At 35.2% G+C, this 27,312-nt stretch overlaps 1 protein-coding gene across 9 annotated transcripts in view; it reads left to right on the forward strand.

Moving 5' to 3' along the window:
- EZH2 (enhancer of zeste 2 polycomb repressive complex 2 subunit) overlaps positions 1 to 27,312 on the forward strand; it is a 119,260-nt gene that overhangs the window by 67,973 nt on the left and 23,975 nt on the right. For all 9 annotated transcript variants that reach the window (XM_074193462.1, XM_074193465.1, XM_074193468.1 and 6 more), the window contains one exon: positions 22,129 to 22,245. In XM_074193462.1, coding sequence (XP_074049563.1) covers positions 22,129 to 22,245 — 117 coding nt within the window. The remainder of the gene's footprint in view (positions 1 to 22,128; positions 22,246 to 27,312) is intronic.

Genomic DNA, 27,312 nt, shown 5'->3' on the forward strand with positions numbered 1-27,312 from the left:
TTCTTATATTCCTACCTGAAATTTGTTCTTGTGATGATCCTCGATCACATTCATATATCATAATTTTTCAGCTATTCCACCTACTTTGTTTCCTCTTCTTGCTGACAATAAAAGATGTTTCTTTTTCTGTCTTTTCATTTTTTCCTCTACATAGACCCACGTGTATTTATGTATTTGTAGCTATTGATTTAATTTTTTAAATTAAAAGACAATTAAAAGAAAACATTCATACTGCGTTATCCATTATATGATGTTACATTTTAATGTAATCCCTTTGCCAGCAGGACAGTTTTAATTCGCAATGAAGAAAGGGAATATATATATATATATATATATATATATATATATATATATATATATATATATATATGAAGTTGACAGTGTTGTCTTTTTTTCTAACAGAAAAAGGAATATTCATTTTTGATACAAAACCTCAGAAAACTTGTGCTTGGAAAACTATGGTTTCTTTTTTTTTTTAATAAAAGAAAGGTTTTATTTATTTTTGAATTTTACACTTTCCCCCCTATTCTTACTTCCCTCCCCCTACCCCCACAGAAGTCAGTCTTTACATTGTTTCCATGGTATACATTGATCTTAGTTAAATGTGATGAGAGAGAAATCATATACTTAAGAAAGAAAAAGTATAAGAGATAGCAAAATTACATAATAAGATAATTTTTTTAAGATTAAAGGTAATAGTCTTTGGTCTTTGTTCAAACTCCACAATTTGTTCTCTAGATACAGATGGTATTCTCCATCACAGACAGTCCAAAATTGTGCCTGATTGTTGCACTGATGGAATGAGCAAGTCCATCGAGGTTGATCAACACCCCCGTGTTGCTGTTAGGGTATACAATGAAAAAACAACAACAAAAAAAAAACAAAGAAAAACCCTATGGTTTTTTAAAATGTATGGTTTAATGCTGTTTTGCCAGAAATTTGTTTGGCAAGATTATTGACCAACATCAAAGAGTGAAAATCTGTTATTTTCATTTGATATGTGGGGTTAGGCTTCCAGGTTTGTACTTGGGTAATATCTTATTACAATTCTGCATTGATTTGACTTTTGTCTTCATTTCATTATTGTGACTCTCAAAGTTTTGGAGATTCTGTGAAGTTGATCCATGGAAAAGTAGCTTCTTTGTTGCAGTTCTGCAAAGATTGTGTTCCCTCTCAGATATCTTGGAATAAAATTTCTATCAGACCCTAGTATATATAGCTCTGGGCATCTGTACTGCAGTGTTATATGATGATTATGTTTTCTTTTTCTTTTTTGGTGGACAATAGAATTAAGTAAATTGCCCAAGGTCACACAGTAAGTATCAAGTGGCTGAGGTCAATTTGAACTCAGGTCCTCCTGACCTCAGGGCTAGTGCTCTTTCCAGTGTGCCACCTAGCTGCCCCTATATGATGTTTATATGTACTTTTATGGATATTTTAAAGGTCTATGCAAGTTCACAGGCAGTCTAGATATTTTTATCATCTTTTAATTGATTTTGAGATTTCAAATGTCTATGAATGACTTTTTGAGTGAGAAAAAACATTGCCTTATAATATTTGGTACAAATAACTTTTAACAAATAGAGAATCCATTATTGATCAGGAGGGGTAGAAGTATTTCTTGTGATTGTTAGGAAGGCATTAAAAAGTGAGTGGTAGCCTAGTATCTTGCATGTGTGTGTGTGTCTTGAATGAAGACTATGTTAAATAGGATGGTGAAGCTCTTTGATAAGAGAAATTTCTAGAATTTCAGTACTTGGACCTCCTTCCTCACTCACTAATTTTCTTCATAGATAGATCTGTAGTTCTGTGTTGACCCTTACATATACTACCATAGATAACTTTCTTAGCTTTCTTTCTTTGGTAATCTTTCAGGGGTATCCTGGAAACTGAGTAAAACTAGAAGAGAGCATTGCAGTGACATTGGTGTTTTGTATTGGAGCTTGTATTGCTATATTTATTTTTATTTATTTAGATCTTTTCTTTCTTTGATCTCTTGGTAATATAACCTTAGATATCTAGTGCTATTACTATTTTTTTGTAGATCTTTTACTTTAAACATTACCATTTTATCTACATGTATATTTATTCTCACAATTTTGTTTTTTATATCCTTTCTTATTTTGTTGAACAAAACATCTGATATCAGAAGCTTTTATAGTTGTTTTGCCCTTAGATCTTTTTTTTTTTTTTTTTTTTTTTTTTTTTTTAGTTTTTGCTAGGCAATGGGGTTAAGTGACTTGCCAAGGCCACACAGCTAGATAATTATTAAGTGTCAGAGGCCAGATTTGAACTCAGGTACTCCTAGCTGCAGGGCCAGTGCTCTATCCACTGTACCACCTAGCTGCCCCTTGCCCTTAGATCTTTTGGAGGGTGTCCAAGTTGATATTTTTGTTGTGAAGCTTCCTTAGTCTGCATGATACACATTTTATTATAGCAAAATATGGATAAATGTTCATTTTTGATTTTTAGTACTGCTTTCATGTTATTTTCTTAGGCATTAAAGCAAGCACTGCCCTGAATCTTCTTTAGAAATTCATATATCTTGGGGGTGGCTAGGTGGTGCAGTGGACAGAGCACCGGCCCTGGAATCAGGAGTACCTGGGTTCAAATTTGGCCTCAGACACTTAATTATCTAGCTGTATGGCCTTGGGCAAGCCACTTAACCCCTTGCGAAAACCTAAAAAAGAAAAAGAAAAAGAAAAAAACCATATCTTTTGTTTTAAATACTTTTTTTGGTGAAAAATGATTGAGGTTATATTTTTGAAAATTTACATAATTTTTCACCCATTAATTTTGCATCCATTTATTTTTTTTAAAGAAAGATTTTATTTATTTTGAGTTTTACAATTTTCCCCCATTCTTGCTTCCCTCCCCCCAACCCCCACAGAAGGCAGTCTGTTAGTGTTTACATTGGTTCCATGTTATACATTGATCTCAGTTGAATGTATTGAGAGAGAAATCATATCCTTAAGGAAGAAATAAAGAATGAGATAGTAAAATTACATTATAATATAATGCTTTTTTTTTTTCTGATTTGATTGTAATAGTCTTTGGTCTTTGTTCAAAGTCCATAATTCTTTCTCTGGGTACAGATTTACCATCCATTTGTAAGATAGAGTAATTTACGTTTTTAGGACCTCAGTTTTTTATGTAAGTAAAGTTTCTAAGAATTTCTCTAAGTATATTTCTGAGAACCCTCTCAACTCTAAAAGTCTTATGATTCTTTGGTTGCTTATTTCTTAGGAAGAAACTTAGTAATTTAAGGTCACATTTTTAAAATAGACTTGATTTTTAAAAAAGAGTGTTGGGCCTCTAACTGATACAGAGAATTTAGTCACCGAAAACTTACTGCCAGTATCAAGTTTGAACTATTTACAGTGAAATTTCACTTGACTATGTTCTTCCTACAGGATTGTGGTCATTTCCTTTAGGTGTTCTCATGTTTAAAAGTGAAGCCAAATGAAGATTTAAATACACACACACACACACACACACACACACACACACACACACACACACACCTTCTTGATTGATAAACTCCCTTATGATGACGCTGATGTTACAGAAGCAGTAGCCTAAAAGGATTTTCCTGAAAAGAGAAAAAAGAAAATGTAGTTTTAACAGCTAGTTTGCTTATAAAACACTGAAAGGTAAGATTATATGATCATATTTATTTAGTGTTAGAGAAGAGGAAAAGATTAATGAAAAGCTATATGATTAGCAAGGAAGATGGACTAATCATATATTGAGACATGAGTGGCAGGAAAGCATATGACCAGCCCATGTAGTGCATTGGCCTTGAAAGACTAGATAAATAGAAAAAGACATAAAGAACAAAATAGACAGGTATTGAGACATTGCAATCTGAATAGCAAACGGGATTGCTTACTGTTGGACTCGTAGATATTTCTTAATAACATTTTTTTTTGTTTTTTTCTCTTCTGTCAAATTTTCTCTTGCTTTTCTGTTTAAATTCTTTTTTTTAGGGTTTTTTTTTTAAGGCAAACGGGGTTAAGTGGCTTGCCCAAGGTCACACAGCTAGGTAATTATTAAGTGTCTGAGACCGGATTTGAACCCAGGTACTCCTGACTTCAGGGCCGGTGCTTTATCCACTATGCCACCTAGCCGTCCCATTTTTTTCATTTTTTATTGATCTTTTTTCTCCTTTTAAAGTCTGGGGCTGTACCTTGGCTAATTTTCCCATCCCTGCCCTCCTAATACTTTTGCCTTGTTCTTAATTTGTCATTTTGAATTTAATTTTTTTAGAGGTGTTAAAATGTTTTTATGCTTTCTTACAGATTGTCACTTCATTAAACAAATCAAAAAATTCTAAGTGAACCTGATATTTTTATCTTAATGGATGGTTCTTATTTTACATATCTTCATTTTCTACTATATTGTTTTATATGAACTCTTTTGTGAGAAATAAAAAAGATTTCCTAAATAATTGTCAGCCAGTCCTTCAGTTGAGCCTGAATATTTGAATATGTGAATATTTCACACTCATTTCCCCTACCTCTCTAAAGAATGGAGGGAAATACAAAAAGATCAATTTAGTTGGTAAATAAGCTTTAGTTTGTGCCTAAATCCAGTGTTTCCCTCCTAATATAAGGCTTATACAGGATATACTTAATAAATTGTTATTAAATCCAGTTGTTTAATTGTCTACAGATTTCACCAACATTTCTATCAGAAACAAATACCTGGAGAAATTGATTAAAAATTAATTATTTGAGTACTCATCTAGTATGATTAATGACTGTCTACATAGAGACAGTTATGGATGCTTCACTGAATTAGATAATTAGATTACATTTCTTTGGAAGAACAAACAAAATATCAAAAGAATTTTGAAGAGTGAGAAAAGGATGTGAATTATGAGGTTTAAAATTCTACAAAGTGATAATTCTCAAACTTTCTGGTATTGGATAAAAGAAAAACCGGATTAATGAAACAGTGTAGTAGTCCAGAATTAGAATCAAATGTGTTTAATAAATCCAAGGCTTTAAAACATTGGGAAAAGGGCATTATTCAATAAATACTGTTGGAAAAATTGATTAGTATTATAGTAAAAGATGAAAAACCTCAGTTTTAGTTTCTTTAAAAACATTAAGGAATATAATTTCTCCCTTGATTCCTTTCCAACTTATAAGAAAATTCCCCATCCTTATCCACACCTTCTGTTGCTTCTGCACCCTTTGATTGTTTGTTTCAGTCATAACTCTTCATGACCCTATTTGAGGTTTTCTGGCAAAGATACTGGAGTAGTTGGCCATTTCCTTCTCTAGCTCATTTGTAGATGAGGCACCTAGGCAAGACTTGCCCAAGGTCACACAATAAATGCCTGATTTGAACTGAGAAAATCAATCTTTCTGACTCTAGATCTAGCACTCTGCCCTCTCTTCATTTACTACTAGTTGCACTGCTTGGTTTGACTGCCCCATCATGATGTCTTTCTCCTCCACCTCTAACTCTTCTTCCCCAGATTGTTTTTGTCTTTGCTCTCATTAAGCATATAGTATAATATCTGGCAGGTGGCATAAGGTGGGCTATGGGAAATGGATTAAGGGTGATAATTTGAAATTAACTCTTTTCTAGTACCCCCACTTTTTTTTCTTATTACATATTTTGTTTTATAATTACATACAATGATAGTTTCTACCTATCATTTTTTTTTGCAATGTTTTGAGTTTTACAATTTTTCTCCCTCCCTCCCTTCCCTCCGCCCCACCAACAGAAGGCAAACTGATGTAGGCTTTGCATGTGCATCCATAAAGTACACATAGAAATTGAACTTGGTGTGAGAGAAGAATCAGATACAAAAGGAAGAAAGAAAATTTTAGAGATAGCAAAATTATATAATACATAACGCAACTTTTAAAAACTTTGGTCTTTGTTTAAACTCCACAGTTCCTTCTCTGGATCCAGATGGTATTCTCCATCACAAATCCTCTGAAATTGTCCCTGATCATTGCACTGATGGTGTGAGCAAGACCATCAAGGTTGATCATCACCCCATGTTATTGTTAGGGTATATACACTGTTCTTCTGGTTCTGCTCCTGTTCATCTTATTCAGCATCAGTTAATGCAAGTTTTTCCAGACTTCTCTGAAATCCCATTCCTCCTGATTCTAATAGAAATATACACACATACACCATACATACATATACCATAATTTGTTCAACATCCTCCAATTGAAGGGCATCCCCTCGATTTCCAGTTCTTTGCCACTACAAAATAGCTGCCATGAATATTTTTGTACATATGGGGTTTTTACCCTTTTTTTATGATCTCTCCCAGATATAGACCAAGTAGTGGTATTACTGAATCAAAGGATATGAACATTTTTATTGCCCTTTGGATATAATTCCAAATAGTTCTTCAGAAAGGTTGGATCAGTTCACAGCTCCACCAACAATGCATTAGTGTCCTAGATTTCTCATATCCCTTCCAACATTGATCATTATCCTTTCTGGTCATATTGTCCAATCTAAGTGGCATGAGGTGGTGTCCACACTTCTTCTAAGAGAAGGAATTGTGCTATTTGTCTTTTATTCTTGAAGAAGACCATGACATCAGAGAGGTGATGCCATGACATGCAAGTGAATTGGATTTGAGTGAAGGGTACTGTGCTAAGTTATCAGTCTCACTTTGTGTTCTGGAATCATGGGCTAGGGGTCAGATAGAGATCAAAGAATGACTGGAGATGGTCCTGGATGTAGTGTGAGACTTTTTTCACTCAGTGCAGATAGAGCTACACCTATTACACTTCTAGGAGAAAGGATTAAAATGTCAGTGGAAGAGAGGAGGTGCCAGGCTTTTGAACAAGGATTATTTATTAAGCATGCCACTGCTACTACTGCTGCCAAAAAAGGAGGTCTTGTTTTTTAACAATAGTGTAAGGGGGAGTGGTCCTGAAGGAAATGGGATGGGCAGTTTAGTTACTCAGCTATTTTGGAATGTTAAACAAAAGCTAAATTGTATTTTCATGTATTGTGATTTTTTTCTTTATTCAAGGTTCTTAAAAATATTAACTGAAATCTTGGGATAGAGAAGCATTTTGTGTGGTATTGGGGCCAGTTTGGACGTTTTTCTCTTAGATAATATTAAATAAAATTGTTCTTAGAAGACTTAATCCATTCAGTAAGCATATATAAAGTTCCTACTATGTCTTTTCCTAAAACTATACTGTTGTTCATTTATTTCGGTCTTGTACTATTTTTTTTTCTTTTGTGATTCCATGGTTTTCTTGGCAAAAAATACTGAGATGGTTGACCATTTCCTTTTCTATAGGCACTGTTAAGTGCCTAGCAAAAATGGAAAACAAAAACTCCAAATCTCAGTTCTCAAAAGAGCTCACAATCTAATGAGGGAGGGAGAAAATATGTAAATAACTATGTAAAATAAGATTATATACAAGGTAAATTGGAGATAATCTTAAGAGGAAAGACCCTGAGTTTAAGAATGAAGGTTTCATGTTAAAGTTGGAACTTTAATTGAGATTTGAATAAAGCCAGAGAAGTGGAAATGAAGATGGAGAGCATTTCAGACCTGGGAGACCTAACAAAAAGCTAAGCAAAAATCACAGCATGATATTAGCATCACTGCTTTTTTTTTTTTTAACAATCTTATGTAAAATAAGGATTTAGATTGATAAATAATGTGTTATAATTTCAAGTGTAACAATGATTTAACAGACGAATTAGTTGAGGCTTTTCAGAAAACAGTAGAGTAATATGGAGTAAAACATAAAATCATGTACTTGTACAGTTCTCTTCCCACCATTATATCTTAAAGTTATTATTAAAAGTGAGGGGACTATCTGAAAACATTTGCAGAAGCTTTATATATTATAGTATCAATATGCTGGAAACAGTAAGAACCCTTATGTGAACTAATTCATAAATTGTTTAAATTAACGTGATGATATATGAAGAAACAAATAAATATGGATAGGAATAAGCAGTGTAAAGAAAGCAAAACAATAAAACTACACATATTATCCAAAAATAACATAATGAAATCTGAAAAATATGCACAGAAGAGTATAGAAATAGATTGTTTTGTATTTGTATTAATCTGTTAAAATTAATATACACTTTAAAAACATTTTAAATTTTTGTTTGATTTTTTTATTGAAAATTTTTAAAAAAATTGAATATTTTTGTGTTGGGACAGGTTCAGAATAAAAATAGTCCTCCAAAAGAAAAGACATGTAAGGAATTTGTTAGTAAACTTATGACTTATCTTAAACATTTTACAAAAAAAAAATCCCTCTTTAGTAATCAAAGCAATTCAGAATAGGGGTGTCTAGATGGTGTAGTGGATAGAGCACTGGCCATGGAGTGAGGAGGACCTGAGTTCAAATCCAGCCTCAGACAGTTAATACTTACCTAGCTGTGTGACTTCGGGCAAGTCACTTAACCCCCCCATTGCCTTGCAAAAAAACCAAAACAAAGCAATTTAGATTAACATAACAGTATACTCATTAATTTGTCAAACATAGGAAAGATGATATTTAATGTTGACAGGACTGTAGAGAAATTGGTACTACTAATTACACTTTTATGGGACTTTTAATGAATTCTAACTCCATAGCTAAATTTTTTTTTATCTAGGATAGTAATTAGAGGTTTCTTTGTTGAACTGATCAATTGTAAAAGCTCTGTTTTATTGGGGTTTTTTTTTAGATTTTTTGCAAGGCAGTGGGGTTAAGTGACTTGCCCAAGGTCATACAGCTTAGGTAATTATTAAGTGTTTGAGGCCAAATTTGAACTCGCCTCCCGACTCCATGGCCAGTGTTCTATTCACTGTACAACCTAGCTGGCCCTGCTTTATTGTTTTTAATTAAGCTAATTTTTTAAATGACCCTTAAATGACTGTTTCTAAAATGCAAAATTTACATTGAAATAAAATTTTTGAAGTGAGGCTGAAATCAACTAGGTTTCAGTCAACTAGGAATAACACTTTGCTAAAACTATACTTTTGGTCATTTGTTTGTCTTTTTTTTTGTTTCAGTCTTGTACTATTCTTTGTGATCCCATTTGGTGTTTTCTTTGCAAAAATACTGAGATGGTTGGCCATTTCCTTTTCTATCGCATTTTACAGATGAGGAAACTTAAGCCAACTGAAGGTTAAATGACTTTGCCACACACACAGCTAGCTACTAAGTGTTTTAAGTGGGAATTGAACTCCTGTCTTCCTATCTCTAGACCAGGTGCTCTATCCATAGCTCCACCCCATTCATAAAACTATATGGGTTTCTTATCCAGCTTCTTTTTTTTTTGAGTTAGTGAAGATTTGTAAGATTTATGTAATTACTTTTCAGCTGAGACTTCAGCTTAGAAATTCAAGTGTTTCTCTTACAAAGATCATACACTTGAGAATCCACCCTTTTCTTTTCAATCTCGCACCCATTCTTAATGGTTCCTTCAACTTAACCTGTTCAGTCATGTGGCTGGAGATAAAAATAACTCCTAACATTTGTAGAAAAAGTGTAGTATGACATGTATACATTTATGGAAATCTTGTATATATTCTTTTTTTTTTAAAGGATTTTTTGCAAGGCAAATGGGGTTAAGTGACTTGCCCAAGGCCACACAGCTAGGTAATTATTGAGTGTCTGAGGCTGGCTTTGAACTCAGGTACTCCAGGGCTGGTGCTCTATCCACTGTACCACCTAGCTGTCCCTTGTTGATCTGTCCAGTTGAATTTAACATAGTGATTAAATTTTTAGTCATTTTCAGGTTCACTCCCTGCTTTTCCTCTGGCTTCTAAAGTTTCTCATCACAGATAAATGTCCTTGATGATGAAGCAAAAGGTTCTTCCCCCCCCCCCCCCCCCCGAGGTTCTGCTGCTCATATAAATCTTTCCATTTCTTAGACACACTACCTTGCTTTCGACCTTGGCTTTGACTGCCTTCTTTTTGCTTAGCATAGTTCTTTCACATTCCTCTGTAACTTCTCTGCATCAGAGAAGCTTACTTTCAGGATGTCCAATTTCTTAAGCACTTTCATTTTGTTTCCCCCCCCTTCACTTTAAAAAAAATAAAACTCTGGGTCCCCTGTTGTACTCTGGTTGTACTCAGATTTCCTGGTACTATGATTCTTCTGTCACTTCTGCTAGTCTTTATAAAGCCTACTTTAACATGACAATCAATCAAAGATTTAAGTACTTCTTACTCTGTACAATAACTGGGGATAAAATATGCAAACGACAGTCCCTGCCCTTAAAGAAATCAGAATCTAATGGGGGAAGAAAAAAAAAAGAGACAGTGCAAGCTGGGTTAAATAGGAGAGTCAAGATACGAAAACTAAAAGGGGTTAGGGAAGGCTTTTTGTAGAAGGTAGGATTTTAGTGGGTTCTTAAAGAAAGCCAGGGAAGTTGGCTGTTGGAGTGAGGAGAGAAAGCATTCCAGGCCTAGGGAATAGTCAGAGAAAATGCCTGAAGCCTTCAGAATGGAGTCTTGTTTATAGAACAATCTGGCAGGGTCACTAGATCAAAGGTTACATGGAGAGGAATAAGATGTAAGAAAGGTGGGAGGGGGCTTTGAATGTCAAACAGAGCATTTTGTATTTGCTCCTGTAGGCAATAGGGAATGGCTAGAATTTGTTGAAAAGGAGGAATGACATGATCTGACTTAAGTTTTAGGAAAATGATTTTAGTGGCTTAATAGAGGATGAATTGTAAAGGGAAGAGACTTAAGGCAGGCTGACCCACAGTAGGCTATTGAAGTAATCAAGGTATGAGGTGATGAGGACCTGTCCTTGAGCAATGGTAGTGTCATTATAGAGAAGGGGAGTATTTGAAAGATGTTGAAAAGATGAAATCAACAGGTCTTGGCCAAGAATCCAGGATGACTCCTAGGTTGTAAGTGTGAGTGGCTGGAAGGAGATGGTGTTTCTCTCTACTGTAAGAAGGAAGGTAATAGGGAGGAGAAGGTTTAAGGGGAAAAGATAATGAGTTCTGTTTTGCATATACTGTGTTTAAGATGTCTAAAGGTCCAGTTTAAGATTTCTAAAATATGCAAGACTGGAAGTCAGCAGAGACATTGGAGCAGGATAGGTAGACTTAAGAATCATTAGTTTAGCAGTGGTAATTAAATCCTTGGGAGCTAATGAAACCACTAAGGGAAATAGTACTGAGGAGGAAAGAGGAAAAAAGGAGGACCCAGGATAGCACCCTGAGGTGATCTATGATTAGAGGACTTGCTCTGGAGGAGGATGCAGCAAAGGAAACCTAGTAGGAGTGTTTAGAAAGGAGAAAAGCCAGAATAGAGTGGTGTCCAGAAAACCTAGAGAGAAGAGGGTATTATAGAGGAGATAGAATGATTGAGTCAAAGTGTGAATAATTGCCCTTGTCTTATTCGAACAAATTTGCATTGGGGAATGACTTTTTCCCTGGAAATTATTGAATTGGGAACCCTTTTGGACCAAGTTCACCCCACAGGTACCTTGAAGATTCAGAGCTTCCTTTATTACTTCTAAGAAGGGAATTTTTCTCAGAACAGCTTCTTTGATTCCTTAGAAACTTAATGTGTTTGTTACTTCTAGTGCCCTCATGTCCAAAGTTTTGAGAGATAATTTGTCTTGTTTTATTTGATTACTCTCCATTTTACAAACTTCAATTACCCATCCTTACATTACCCTCTCTGCTATTTTGGTGGAACTCTTTGTCAGACAATAATTGTCTGCTCTAAGGGCTTGATAATGGATATTTTTTTTTTTTTAAGGTTTTTGCAAGGCAAATGGAGTTAAGTGGCTTGCCCAAGGTCAGACAACTAGGATATATTAAGTGTCTGAGACCAGATTTGAACCCAGGTACTCTTGACTCCATGGCCGGTGTTTTATCCACTGCGCCACCTAGATGCCCCGATAATGGATCTTTAAATAGGTGGCACTAAGTAAAAGACCATGTTGCTTAAAGGAATGCTGGGGTCAGTTCTTATTTTTTTTATTGGCCTATTAAAACCTGAGTTCATGTGTAGTTCAGTATTTTTATGAATGATTTGGATAAAGTCATAGGTGAATGAATATAAGAATGAAAAAGCATTAAAGTACCACATTCTAGGCATTGTGTTAGTTGTTAGAGATAAAATTCAAAATTGATACTGTTCCTATTATAATGTAAGCTTTCTTACATTCTAATAAGGGACATATAATGGAATAGGAGCCACAGAAGGTATTTTGGTTTGGAAGTCACTGGGAGAATGAATGGAGTTGTCTTGGCAGTCAATTGTGAAGCCCTTTCAAGTAACAATAGAGTGTTGAGTGTCATAAAATTCTGGAATCAAGACGTGAAAAGCATGGATAGTGTTTACAGGAACATGAAGTATTTAAATGGTACTGGTAGCAAGGTGTTTGTTTAGATGCCTCTGTAGGCTCTAGCTTTTAGAATGATTGTTGGGGCGTTATTTTAATCCTTTTGGTATAGAAAAATAATTTTTTCTTTCATCCCAAATCTGAATATTTTGTGCCAGATTTGGGCCAAGCGATCAATTATAGTTTTAGTTTATCATAGTTTCTTCCTAACTACTCTATAAATGAATCTAAAACAACTAAATAGCAAATAAAACATGTCAGTAGTCATTTGGCAACTCCAGATAACCTTTTGTAAGTAAAAACTGTCTCAAAGAAACAGCAGACTGGCCTCACCAGGAAAAACCTAAAAGTGAATCTTAAGTGCTGCTGGAAGTGTAACCAGTTGAATACAATTTAAGTAATTAGTGTTGTTGTTGACTTCTGGCATCATGTCAGCACTCCTGTCCCACCTTCCACAAAGCCCCAGCACTTCCTCACTGAAAGAGTTAAAGGACTAGTGCTGGCAAAATGTGGTGAGTTAGGTGGACTGTACACTCATTTACCATTTAGCTCCTTTGGAGTGCTCCAAAACTGAGTGAGGGAGAAAAGAATGATCAAATTTATAGATAATGGTGCTAGGACGATTAGCTGTTTGTATTAGAGGGCAGAGTAAGATTTCACAAAACTTCAGAGTGCTGGAGTGAGGAGTAGAAACAAGATGAAATTGCTCGGGATTATACAGTCCTACATTCAGGCTAAAAAATTAATTGTTCATGGACAAGGGAAGCATAAACAGAAATTGATTTTAGCTTATTACTTTGGAGCAAGGTAGGGTAACCTCTTCTGAGTAAAAGGTGTTATGGTTTACCAAAAACCCTAACATAATCTTGATCCCCATTAATAGAAATATGTAGGAGAATGAGAATTCTCTGTACTGGTCAGATCATAGCTGGGGGTGCATTTTGTTTACTTATGGGCATCATTTTAAAAGGAGGGGGCCCACAATTAACAAGGTCCATAGGAAGAATGATTATGATGAGGGGTTACAAAACTCATGAAAAATAGTGTAAAGACCTGAAGATGTTTAACTGGAGAAATATCTCAGAAATTGAAAACTATTTTTTGTTTTTTGCAAGGCAGTGGGTTTATGTCCAAGGTCACATATCACATAGCTAAGTAAGTATTAAGTGTCTTGAGATCAGATTCGAACCCAGGTCCTCCTGACTCCAGGGCTGGTGTTGTATCAACTGTGCCACCTAGCTGACTTTCCACCTGCCCCCTCCCTCCCAAGGTGGTCTAGCTGACAGAATAAGGACCATGTAAGAGGATTTTTGACCCAACTTAGGAAAAACCTTTCTGATAACATTAGCTGTACAAAAAATGGAATGAGATATTTCATGAAGCTGTGAGTTCTCTGTCACTGGAAGTAGTTAAGCAAAAGATTTGGGGATATGGAAAGGAGTGTCATTTATTGGGTGGGAGGATCTTCTGAGTTTCTGATTTCTTTTATAATGTTAAGGGTTTTTAAAGTTTATGTCTTGGGAATGAACTCAGTATAGGTTCTTTTGGTCTGCAGTTGTTTCTAGACCTTTGATGAGGCTTCTAAGTCATGTGATAAATCTCTGATCCCCTTGACTTCTCATACCTCCCTAAAAAGAAATTGTGAGCCAAAGACAAAGAAACTCAGCTGTCTTCATGATCTTGGACAACCAGAATCCAAAAGAAAGTTGTAAATCAAATTAACATATGAACCATCTTCCACACTAAACTCACTCAAACACTGGCAACTCAATCCAACCCCTCATCCCAATCTCCCTTTCCTTTTTAATACTCCAGACTACTGAAGCTCTCTGGAACCACATAGCCAGTGTACTGCAGGCAGCATTCTGTACTGTGCAATATTTCTGTAAGGAAAGCCAGGAATAGAGAAGCAAGGGGCAGTTTGACTCCACATCAACACCACATTTCCCTCTAATTCTCAGACCCAAACTATACAAATCATCTTGATACCTCTCTTTAAATATAATAAGGAATTTTAAATAAAAAAGGAAATCATTGGGGTGGCTAGGTGATGCAGAGGATAGGACACTGGCCCTGGAGTCAGGAGTACCAGAGTTCAAATCTGGCCTCAGACATGTAATAATCACCTAGCTGTGTGGCCTTGGGCAAGCCACTTGACCCCATTTGCCTTGCTAAAACCTAAAAAAAAAAAAAAAAAAAAGAAATCATTAACAGCAGAAATAAATATGGCCTCTAGATCTAATAAACATGTTATAGCATTTATGAATAATGTTTCAAAAACAAAGGAAATGTTGACTAATACTTGACCAAATGGAAGACCCTATGAATTTTGAGGAGAATATGATACCATAACTTGTTCCAGATTGGTTCAAAAGGGAAATGACAATTATGAGAATAGAAATTTAGGCCTTTACAGCAAAAATAAAGGGTAGAGTAGAAAAATTGAAATCTGCAATGGCAAGTTCACCATGAAACAAAAGAGAAAATAAAGAACAGGAATACAAATATTACAGAAGTGAAGAACATTCTAAAAGAAGAGAGCAACAGGGGGCGGCTAGGTGGTATAGTGGATAAAGCACCGGCCCTGGAGTCAGGAGTACCTGGGTTCAAATCCGGTCTCAGACACTTAATAATTACCTAGCTGTGTGGTCTTGGGCAAGTCACTTAACCCCATTTGCCTTGCAAAAATCCTAAAAAAAAAAGAGAGAGAGAGCAACAGGATTTAAGAAATGTATATATTCACTTTGCAAGTAAAACATACTGATTTTAAAAAGTCTATGTCTTTAGGAAAACTTTTAAAATATAAATACTTATTGTATTATCACCATGAAGAAGACATAAAGTAATATAGTAACATCCAAGATGCTTAGGAAATGAGAACACTAATGTGGGGTTCAAAGTAAAATCTAATAAGGTGAAATTCAATAGGAATAAATTTAGAGTCCAATATTTAGATATAGGGAAATATAGCAAGAAATTGTAGCCCCAAAATAGAAAAATAGAGCAGGGGGTAAAATAGTTCTTGAAAGTAGAACTGTCGAGAAGGGAAAGCCAGGGAGGATAGCATGTTTATTCCAAGAGAGCAGTCTAATGTGTTTTGCCACAAGTAAGATCATAGTAGAGCTATTAAGAATCCTTAGAAGTGATCTAGTCTGTTCTTCTTGTTTTATAGATAACTTCTTTTGGCAATAGTTTCTGTTTCTTATCTGTTGTCATTCATTATGTATCAGAAACAAGATTCAAATTCTGACCCTCAACTCCAAATCCAACTTTGCATGTAGTATGCAAAGACTGAGCAGAGCCAGCTATGATGTGACTTGTAAAGACCTCTGGGGATTTGTTGATTGGTGAAGAAATCATATGATTCCCTGACACTGGCTATAAATTTTAATTCACAGCCTAATGCAAAGAGTTAAAAGTAAATTCACAGGGTTCTTTAAGGAGAAAGAAAGGAGAGGGAAAGAGCTACCGAAACAGAGAAAGGTTTAAGAAAAGATAGGAGGGGGCCACTAGGTGGTGCAGTGGATAAAGCACCAGCCTTGGAGTCAGGAGTACCTGAGTTCAAATCCGGCCAAAGACAATAATTACCTAGCTGTGTGGCCTTGGGCAAGCCACTTAGCCCCATTGCCTTGCAAAAACAAACAAACAAACAAAAATTCTAATAAGAAAAGATAGGAGGACAGCTACATTTTCAAAGTTGGACAGATGAGAACAGCCTGGCAGAGAGGAAGGTTACACCTTTTGAAGGGAGCCTAGGAAGCTGTTGGGAGAGGATGGGGGAGGAGTAAGGGCGATTCCCAAGGAGGGACTAAGTTGTGGCTTAGCACGTGACATAAGATAGTGTCCCTTGTACATGTCTGATGGGGTTAGTTCTAGTTCAGGTTCATAATTTAGGACTGCAGTTTAATTTCCAGAGAAAGAATGCTATGATAACTTGACATCCCTTCTTTGGATAAGTCAGTTTGAACTTTAAAACACTAGCACAGATGATTTTAATCTAGATAGTAAAATGTATGGACTGGAATCTGTAGAGATATAGGAGTACATACCATAGAAAGATTAAAAGATTAAAGATGGACTGTTTTAAAATAGTGTCTTATCAGTACATTGGGGGTAGGGCTTTGTTCGGTCCATTCCTACTGTTGAGAGGTTTTGCCTGAAAGTACAAAGCTAATAAAGGAGAGCATTATAAAAATACAGAAAAAGATTAAAATATTTGCCTGGATTACAATATTTTTCTCTGCCTAAAGTTCACTTGCTTCATCTTCAGTATTAAAGGGGGATGAAGATGATAAGCTATATGGAAAGATGTTAATTTTGCTAAAATTAAGTTTAGTGAGCCAAATAATACACTGACTTGAAACTAACTTATAAGCAAATCCATGGTGGCTAGGTAATTTGGTGAGGAAATGCCTGGAAAGCGAAATGAAGCATGCATGGCTAGGGGGCCCGGATAGCAGGGCCTCAGGGTAGGAGTTTTCAGGGATGAAAGGACTGACCTTTGCTTGACTATATTTGTTTAGCAGGATGTTGATCATTTCTCAATGAGTTGAACCTTCTGCAGTGTAATAATGGGCAGTTCTACATTTTCTTCCTTATATTGAAATAATAACCTGAAATTTTTACCTAGTTTAGACTGCTAGAATAAGAGAAAACAAGTTTAGTTCCTCTTTTATGTAATAGCCTTTCAAATATTTGAAGATACCTATCATGCATCACTACGTCCATTAGGGATAAGGAAAATAAAAATGCTTTATCCCCAATTCATTCTGTTCTGCTCCCCTCCTAGGATAAGAACAAAGAGCAGAAGAGGAAGTTTCAGAATGACATAAGAATTTGAGCTGATGGGGAGGCTAGGTGGCGCAGTGGATAGAGCACCGGCCTTGGAGTCAGGAGTACCTGGGTTCAAATCTGACCTCAGACACTTAATAATTACTTAGCTGTGTGGCTTTGGGCAAGCCACTTAACCCCATTTGCCTTGCAAAAAAAAAACTAAAAAAAAACCTGAGAATTTGAGCTGTCTAAAAGTTAAATAGGTTAACTGGGGAGTTAGTGGGTATCCCCACACTAGAAATCTTCCAGTTATGGCTGGGTAATTCCTTATTGAGGATCTGTATTCAGTTATATAGTTTGCCATAAGTGGTCATGGGGGGGGTCAACAAAAATTCTGTGATTCATTCAGGGAACTAACAGGTGTACAAACAGCTTAATATAAGCGAGAATCTAGGTTAGATATCACAGAGTAGTTGAGAAGAAACAATGAATGAGATTATATATATAGTATGTATATAATTATTTGCTTGTTAGAATGTACAGTGATGTCCAACCTTTTAGCTCTTCTGGTCTAAATCACCAAAAAAAAGCCCTTCCAGGGATACATACAGAATTTAATACCCATTCATGAATACAGTGTAACCCTTACCATCCACATGCACTACAGTGCTACTGGGGCCACTTTGATACCTCTCCATGAAAGCCCCCAATATTCACCCTCCTACAATGGGCGAATGGGCCAGTGGGGTCCACGGGCTGCAGGTTGCTGTTCTCCAGGGCTTGGATCCTGTTTTTGCCTTTTTTTGCAGCTCTTTTGCTTAGTTCAGTGTCTTGTACTTATATTAAGCACTTGCTTTATACTTGATGAGATGGATAATGATATATTGTCCCTGGATCAAAAAGACTATGTAGATGGTATTTTTCAGGTAGGAAATGTTTCGACCCAGAACTGAACCTTAAACTACCTTTTACTACCTAGGATGTGACTTGCCTTACTTTGTTTCAGTTATTCTTGTTGCTTACCTTAAAGAAAGTATAATTTATTCTAATAGGACCTGTGTTTTCTTTGTCAGTTTTGATCCTCTTTAGTGAGATTTTAAACTTCTAATTCATGATCAGGAACCCACTTCCCTTTGAATTCAAGACCCAGAATTCTAGGTCAATCCATTATTTTTAGTTGGTGATTCTTCTTTTCCTTAGTTCCCCTTCCAATTTTCAGAGAAAACTGAAAATTAGAGTTATGTACCAACAGAAATTGCAACTATTTTTAGTCTGTCATCAGATATTACACTATATTTTGAAATTCTTAGTTTCTGATAATTTTCCTAAGCTCCATCCAGTCTTATGTTCTACTGCTTCCTGAGGAGCATGACTGTCACCCTGTTAAACACAAAAGATTGCCATTTAGTGATTTGTTGAGTTGATAAGAGACTAGGTTTAAAATAGTAGGCTCCTCTTCACTTCTTGTTGACTTTTCCTTTTATTTTAGTAATCCTTTTTGCATGAGGGCAACCAGGTGGCATAGTGAACACAGCACTGATCTTGGAATCAGGAGGATAGTTGTTTGAATCCAGCCTCTGACACTTGACTCATATTAGCCATGTAACCTTGGGTAAGTCACAACCCTTATTGCCTGGCATCCAGGACCATCTCCAGTTGTCCTGACCCATATCTGACCTCTGGACCCAGATGGCTCTAGTCCTCCTAACTTCAGGGCCAGTGCTCTATCCACTGCACCACCTAGCTGCCCCCAGCCCCCTTCACTCAAATCCAATTCACGTGCTTGTCATGGCATCACCTCCCATGGTCTTTGAGAATGAAGGACAAACTTTTTTTTGCATAGATGAACAGTTCAGCTGTATCTTTTAGATATATTCCTCTTGAGATCTTTTGGGTTGTATTCTGATCTTCGTCTGAACTTTTTGCTCTTTTGTTCCTACAGCTCCTGTTTTCAGTTTGGCCTTCCTGGCTCCCAAGGTTTTTAAGCACATAGTTGCTTTTAAAATTGGCATGGGATAATTCTCTCCATCATTGGAGAAATCCTACTTAATTATTAGTATGCTTTGTTTCCATTTCATTGTTAGTTAACTTTTACAGATTTCCTCCCTGTTCCAGTACTGATTAAAGTTTCATAAGTTTTCTTCCTTGCTCAATCTTCTAGAGGGACCTGGAAGGGAATAATTTCTCCATAATGATCTCATGGAAAAGGTAACATCTGATGAAGTGATATTTTATGGAGATTTGTAGTCCAAAAATGTTCCTAGATCTTTGAGTGATGTAAATGTGTAAGTCAGGGATGATACATTATCACAGGAAAAAAATAGAAAACTTTATAGACATTTCCTTATTAAGAATGTTAGTTAAATTAAAGCAGCGTTTTCCTTTAGTAATTTTAAGTCAGTTTAACAGATACTTATGAAATGTCTAATGTTTTTTCTTTTCTCACTTTTTTGGTGGTTTTCATGGGGGCAGTGGTGTCCAATGTCACACAGTTAGTAAGTATCAAGTATCTGAGGTCAAATTTGGGCTCCAGGACCATGCTTTGTCCACTGCGCCACCTAGTTGCCCCTATGTTTAAGGTACTGTAGTACACTCTGAGGATACAAAGATTGAAACCAATATGTTCCTTCAAGGAGCATACATTTTCCTGGGAAGAATCAGCATGTAAATAGATAAGTAAATACAAGATATGAACAAAGTAAATAGCCAGTAGTTTCTGAAGACAGTAGCAAGGAGAGAAAGACCTCATGTAGGAGATACTTGAGATCAGCCTTGCAGGGCACTGGTCATTCCAAGAAGGAAAGATGGAGGACTGCCTGTGTAAAGACAAAGGCAGGAGATGGGATGTTTCATTTAAGGGCCTGCAATTTGGGTCATTTTGTTTATTACTCATGGTGTATGAATGATATAAAAAACTTCTGGTAACAATTCATTGTTAACCATATTCATAGTCTTAAAATTACATATGTGAAGTATATTTAGAATTCAGTTGATAATATATAATCTAGAAGTGAGATTTTTCTTCCATCTCAACAAAAACTTTAAAATATTTTAAATTTCCATGCCATTCAATACTTCAATGAGTCTGAAACCTTACTGATGACAATTCTCCACTCCCCTTCATCTTGGGTAATTCCTGTCTTTGTCTTTCCATAAATCTGCTAAGGAAGAGATTTACCAAAGCCTTAATTTTCATTTTTTAAAAATATTCTTAGAATGGTACATGAATACAGCAGAATATTACTGTACCTATTAAGAAATGAATGTGATGGATATAGACAAATATAAATACAGAAAAGATCTCTTTGAACTGATCCCAAATAAAATAAGCAGATCCAAGAAAACATTTTTTTTTTTTTTTGCAAGGCAATGGGGATAAGTGGCTTGCCCAAGGCCACACAGCTAGGTAATTATTAAGTGTCTGAGGTTGGATTTGAATTCAGGTACTCCTGACTCCAGGGCTGGTGCTCTATCCACCGCACCACCTAGCTGTCCCAAGAAAACATTCTTAATGATGTAAATGGAAAGAATAACCACACAATAAAATCAAAAAAGAATGTTGCAAAATTATAAAGAACAAGCAAGGCTTGAAAGGGGAAATAGGATGCTCTCAATCCACCCTTTTTTGGAGATGGGAATTCTAAGTATTGCATATTGTACGTATTTTTGGACTTTTCCAACATATTTATCAATTTTGTTGACAATCCAAAGATATAGCAATATAAGTTTTAGATTGGAGCAAGACTTGTTAATATAAAATGTAAGAATGCTAATGATGGTAGGTAAGGGAAAGGTTGGATATTTTGGGAAAAAATAGTTTTTTTTGAGGGCCTATAAGATTTTCTTCAGTTAATGTAGGTTAACTGGATTTTTTAAAAATATTTTTTGTTTCAAGAAATTTACCATGTCATAAATTTATTTTTCAAAATTACTTAATATAGCAGCATTTCTTTTAAAATTGATGGGTATACATTCCCCTTTTGACAAATGGTCAAAGGATATGCAAAGGCAATTTACAGATGAGGAGATCAAAACAGTCCATAGCCATATGAAAAATTGCTCTAAATCATTACTTATTAGAGAAATGCAAATTAAAGCTTCTCTGAGGTAACCACCTCATACCTTTCAGACTGGTTAATATGACCAGAAAGGATAATGATCATTGTTGGAAGGGTTGTGGGAAATCTGGGACACTATTACACTGTTGGTGGAGCTGTGAACTCATCCAACCTTTCTGGAGAGAAATTTGGAACTACGTCCAAAGGGCAACAAAAATGTGGATACCCTTTGATCCAGCAATACCACTACTGGGTCTATACCCTGAAGAGATGATGAAAAAGGGTTAAAAACATCACTTGTACAAAAATATTCATAGCAGTCCTGTTTGTGGTGGCAAAGAATTGGAAATCAAGTAAATGTCCTTCAATTGGGGAATGGCTTAGCAAACTGGGGTATATGTATGTATGTCATGGAACACTATTGTTCTATTAGAAACCAGGAGGGATGGGAATTCAAGGAAGCCTGGAGGGATTTGCATGAACTGATGCTGAGTGAGATGAGCAGAACCAGAAAAACACTGTACACCCTAACAGCAACATGGGGGTGATGTTCAACCTTGATGGACTTGCTCGTTCCATCAGTGCAACAACCAGGGACAATTTGGGGCTGTCTGCAATGGAGAATACCATCTGTATCCAGAGAAACAACTGTGGAGTTGGACCAAGGAATATTACCTTAAATTTAGAAAAAAAACCCAACAACCTGATATCTTATTGTCTGATCTTGCTATCTCTTCTTCAAGCATGTGATTTCTCTCTCATCACACTCAATTTGGATCAATGTACAACATGGAAACAAAATAAAGACTGACAGATTGCTTTCTGTGGGGTGGGGAGTAAGATTTGGAGAAAAATTGTAAAACTCAAAATCTTTAATAAAAAAATAAAATTGATGCCTATAATGACAGCTGCTTTACTTTAAATTAACTCACTAACCTTTAGAAGAATAAATTTGAATTTTTTTCTGTTTCAGTGTTCTGTGACCAGTGATTTGGATTTTCCAAAACAAGTCATCCCATTAAAGACTCTGAATGCTGTTGCCTCAGTACCTATAATGTATTCTTGGTCTCCTCTACAGCAGAATTTTATGGTAAGTGTAATGTTGTATTTCATCGACATGAAATGTTAAGCTAACTTTATATAAACCTAAAACTTAGGTAATTTTCATATTCTCTTTATAAGGTGAGCAAGGCAAGTAAACCCTAAAAAAAATGATTAAAAGCTGTAATGTGAATTTTAATTGGTCTGTATAAGTTTCTCAGAAAAGACCATCCTAGAATCTCCATTGCCTAGTTTTTCTTTTTTGTTACTACTCTCTAATTGTGTGTCTTTTAAGGGCTTTTCTTAGCTTGTTGATGTTTATAATTTTCTAAATGAAGGTTTGGAAAAATAAACCTAGCATAAAAACATGACCTTGGGAAAAAAGATAAAGCTAGCTAATCAAATCCACACCCGTAGCACACTATCATTATATTTGAATCTTAACTCCAAGTTAGTTATTACACCTGCTCTTATTAGGAACTTCTAATTTTAGTTAATATTTAGACAGCATAACAGATGCTGGATGATTATATCTAGAGTGAAGAACACTTGAGTCCATATTCTATATTAGATACTTGGTTAATTAATATTAATTAACATCTGGTCACCTGACTGCCTCAGTTTCCTCATCTGTAAAATTGTAATTAGTGATAGCCAAGCGAGGATAAAATGAGATATTTATAAACTACTTTGCAGATTTTAACATGCTATATAATGCTAGCTGCTAATATTACAATTGTTGTTACTAGGACAAAAAAGGTGGTACAGTGGATAGTATGCCAGACCTGGAGTCAGGTAGACTCATCTTCTTGAGTTCAAATGCAGCCTCAGACACATACTAGTTATATACCCTGGGCACATCACTTAACCCAGTTTGCCTCAGTTTCCTCATATGTAAAATGAGCTGGAGAAAGAAATGCCAAACTACTCAGTATTTTTGCCCCAAATGCTGTCATGAAAAATTGAATATGATTGAAATGACTGAACAACAGTAAAAATTATTCTTAAACATCAGATATTTTACAGTACTTTTCTTTTTGTACATTCTTAATAGTTTTTAAAATTTAAACCTAACATTAAAAAAACCCCTTTCCTTTAACCTTTTCTTAGTACCATCAGTACAGAGTACTCCCATTAAGAAAGTTGAGGAAACCCCTATCCATGTAGATAAGCAGTTTAACTATTCTGCAATGTATTTTAGAGAATTGCCTGGGGACACTGAGAAATTGAGTGACCTGAATCTGTCACAGGGGACTTGAACCCAGATTATTTTGACCCCAAGCTTGGCCTTTTGTTTCATATGCCATAATGCCTATTAATTCAAATTTAAATCCTATTAACATCTTTTTAAATAATAAGGTAAATTTAATAATAATAATAATAAGGTAAATTTGATACTTTTTGCTCTATATTGAAATTGAGTAATTCAGAAATGAAAGAAACTTAATTAAATGTTTGTATAGATAGTTATGTGAAAGATACTTTTGCTATTCTTAAGTTGGATTATATCAGAAGTCCAGCTTTCCCTATTATGGAGTTGCTTCACTTTATTTAAATGACATATTTTATAGGTTATGTGTAAATTGAATCTCAGGAAAAAACTGTTTATATGAAGCTTACTTTTTGTGGACTTAAATTGTAATTTTAGGGCTAATTTGTTTTTATTCTAATTGAACTCTAGTTGGAAATAGTTCCTGATATTTTAGTCTTCTCAGTCTTCAGGTTTTACTGTCAAATATTTAATCTCTAAAATGAACACTTTAGGAAAACTTTAGTAAAGGAAGCCTGTAAATGAAAGAAAACATTTTTAATAGAGATAATACATTTAGTCTTGGTTTTTTTTTTTGGCATATAGATTAAGTAATAGTGTATCAGCAAAAGCTGATTTTTTTTACCTTAAAACTATTAAATTAGTATTATACTAATAGATATTTAATAAGTGGATTGATTTTTTTTTTTTTTTTTTTGCTAGGCAATGGGGTTAAGTGGCTTGCCCAAGGCCACACAGCTAGGTAATTATTAAGTGTCTGAGGCCGGATTTGAACTCAGGTATTCCTGACTGTGCCACCTAGCCACCCCTAAGTGGATTGATTTTTAAACTGTTTTTGTTACTTAAAAGACAAAGCAAATAGGGCTTTAAATTATAACTTCAAGCTCCTCTAGTGATTTTTAGGTTTTTAATCTATACTTCCTTTTTTGAAATGATTCTGAGATTTTTTTGTTTTTACAAATCAGTATTTATTTGCTATAAACTTTCATAACATGTAATTGGAAAAATAAAATATCAACTTAAACAAATAAAAGGTATTTATTTGCTTTGCCTGATTTTGAATTAGACAAAGTTTGCAGTTACACTAGTAAATATTTTAGGTAGAGGCTATATTTAGCTATGTAGGATAAATGGCAACCTATAGAAGGAATGCTTCAATTTGGATATATCTCTCAATTGGAAGTATCAAAAATTTAAGACATGGTATGTAACAACTAGGAATTGATATTTCATCATCATTAGCAACCAGTTTTTTTTTATGTAGTGTGTGCCTGTGCATATTCCTTCCTTTTCTTACTCACCTTTCAGCTTTACATAGAAATTTTTTTTCTGAAAATCTTAGTACTACCTTTTTTTTTTTTTTTTAAAGGTTTTTGCAAGGCAAATGGGGTTAAGTGGCTTGGCCAAGGCCACACAGCTAGGTAATTATTAAGTGTCTGAGGCTGGATTTGAACTCAGGGACTCCTGATTCCAGGGCCGGTGCTCTATCCACTGTACCACCTAGCCGCCCCAGTACTACCCTTTATAAAAGTTTCGTGTACTAAGAAATAATGCTTATTTTATATTTTAGCTGAGTAACCCAAACCTCAGATTTTGACTTTATGATATTTTTATGGCAGCTTCTCCTTAGATTATTTTTCTATCAGAATGGAAAGAACATAAATATCATTGTGTAATTTTAGATTGAAAATAGATGTGGGGGCAGCTAGGTGGCGTACTGGATAAAGTACTGGCCTTGGAGTCAGGAGTACCTGGGTTCAAATCCGGTCTCAGACACTTAATAGTGACCTAGCTGTGTGGCCTTGGGCAAGCCACTTAACCCCATTTTCTTGCAAAAACCTTAAAAAAAAAGATGTGAAAAATGTCTTGACAACACTACCTTATGAAACCATATTCACCTGAGGTGGGATGTTAGCTGAAAGGGAGCCTAGGGATCAAGCTGAATTAATATGCTATTTGAAGAAAAAGCTCTATTGTTCTCATATGATATAGTTGAAAGTAGATTAAATCTTAGAAAACAACTGAGATTAGCATTAATAAATTTGCCAATTGTTTTTTTAATGTTTTGTTTTTACTGTACTTGTACATCTCAGGAGATATAAAAATTTATTTTTAAATTGTGTTTATACTCTTGGTTTATTTAGCAAGATGGTAGATCAAAGGTATAGACATTATTCTATTTTTTTTCCCTAAAGTTGAATTCGTGGTATTCAAATGCACGAGGTTTTGGTAATGTTCCAGAAACTAATTTTTAGAATCTTAAAATGATTGTAGAAGAATCTGATGAAAGAGGAGAAAAAAAGATATATTTTCACTTTCCGTGAAATTAATCTTGAAAGGACCTAACAGTCCGAGATTTCAATCAAACATTATATTTAAAATGCATATATTTGGGGTTAGTTAGGTGGTGCAATGAATGGAGCACTGACCCTGGAGTCAGGAGGATCTAGTTCAAATCCAATCTCAGACACTGAAAAATGGTGTGACCTCAGGCAAGTCACTTAACTCTTATTGCCTTGCAAAAAAAAGATGCATATATTTTTTTCCCCTTAACACAGTGAGATTTGCATTACTTTATCACATAATAGAATTTTTTTTAGTACTAGGGAGTTCTTTTATTTGCAAAGGTGATCATTGTCATATGTCACAGTCCTAGTTTCCAAACAGAAAAAATTAAATTTCTAAGAGAAAGGAGATTATTGGAAAGGAAGGAATGAGAGAGAAAACAGAACTTTTGATACAAATCTCAAAGCCCTTGTAGGGGAATATGGCAAAAGCTTGACTTTTTATTTGATGATATTCAAAACTAACCTCATACTTTTACCTCCTGGACTCTTAATTTAAGCTCTGTGAAAGGCATCCTTACATCATCCTTGTAAACTTTCAAACTTATAGCCTTAGTGTTTGGTTAGTTCTCTTTTGTTTTTGGCCATCTATATTTAATTGTTTACCAAGTTATATTTCACAGCTCCCAAAATCTGCCTCTTGATTTTTTACACCCTAGCTATAGATCCCAGACCATAGTCATATATGACTACTATGGCTACCTAGTCAATCTGCCTATTGTTTAGTCCCCAATTTAAGTCTGCACTATTTATACATAGCCATGCTATAGAGTTGATGACAGTAGTAGTCACAGCTGTCTTCTGAAATTGGGAACTGTCACTCAGAAATCTGATGTGATTTCCCATTTTCTCTCCATCAAGCTAGATTTCTCAGACATGTATGACTAAGACCTCCACCAGTTGTTTCTCTTCATCAAATTACCTTTATTTCTTGCTTTTCCCAGATGAGAGCTTTCCTCTCTATCCACAAAAAATTGCCTTCTGTCCTTTGCATATGAGTTGCTTCTTATTGTGTTTTTTTTCTTCCCAAAGTGCCCTCCTCCTCCTGATCCCTGTGCTAAGCCTTGGCCCTCTCCTTCTTCCAAACTTGGCTACAAAGTCACATTCCTCATTCAGCCTTCCTTGAATAACTTCACTCAGTTGATACACATCTTATCCTAATACTAAAGTGTTTATTTCTTCACTTTGAAGTAAGTAGTCTATAGTTTTATATATAGGTGATATCCTGCTGCCATAAACTTTAAAGGACTGTCCATTTTTTTGTTGCATTAGTATTTTGTGTCATATAAACTTGGAAAATGTAGGTTTTTAATTAAAAGTTTAGAGATTTTTATTATGGAGATCATTTAGAGATACTTTAATTGGTTTTGATTTTTTTTCTGCCTTAGTACAGGTTTAGATCTTTTCCATGTATTATCTGCTTTCCTTTAACAGCTTTCCATGGATACTACGTCTGCTTTTTCCAAAATGGCCACTGAGTAATTCTTGGTTGACTAGTGAA

The sequence above is a fragment of the Macrotis lagotis genome, chromosome 7, assembly GCF_037893015.1.
Source record: "Macrotis lagotis isolate mMagLag1 chromosome 7, bilby.v1.9.chrom.fasta, whole genome shotgun sequence".
NCBI lineage: Eukaryota > Metazoa > Chordata > Mammalia > Peramelemorphia > Peramelidae > Macrotis > Macrotis lagotis.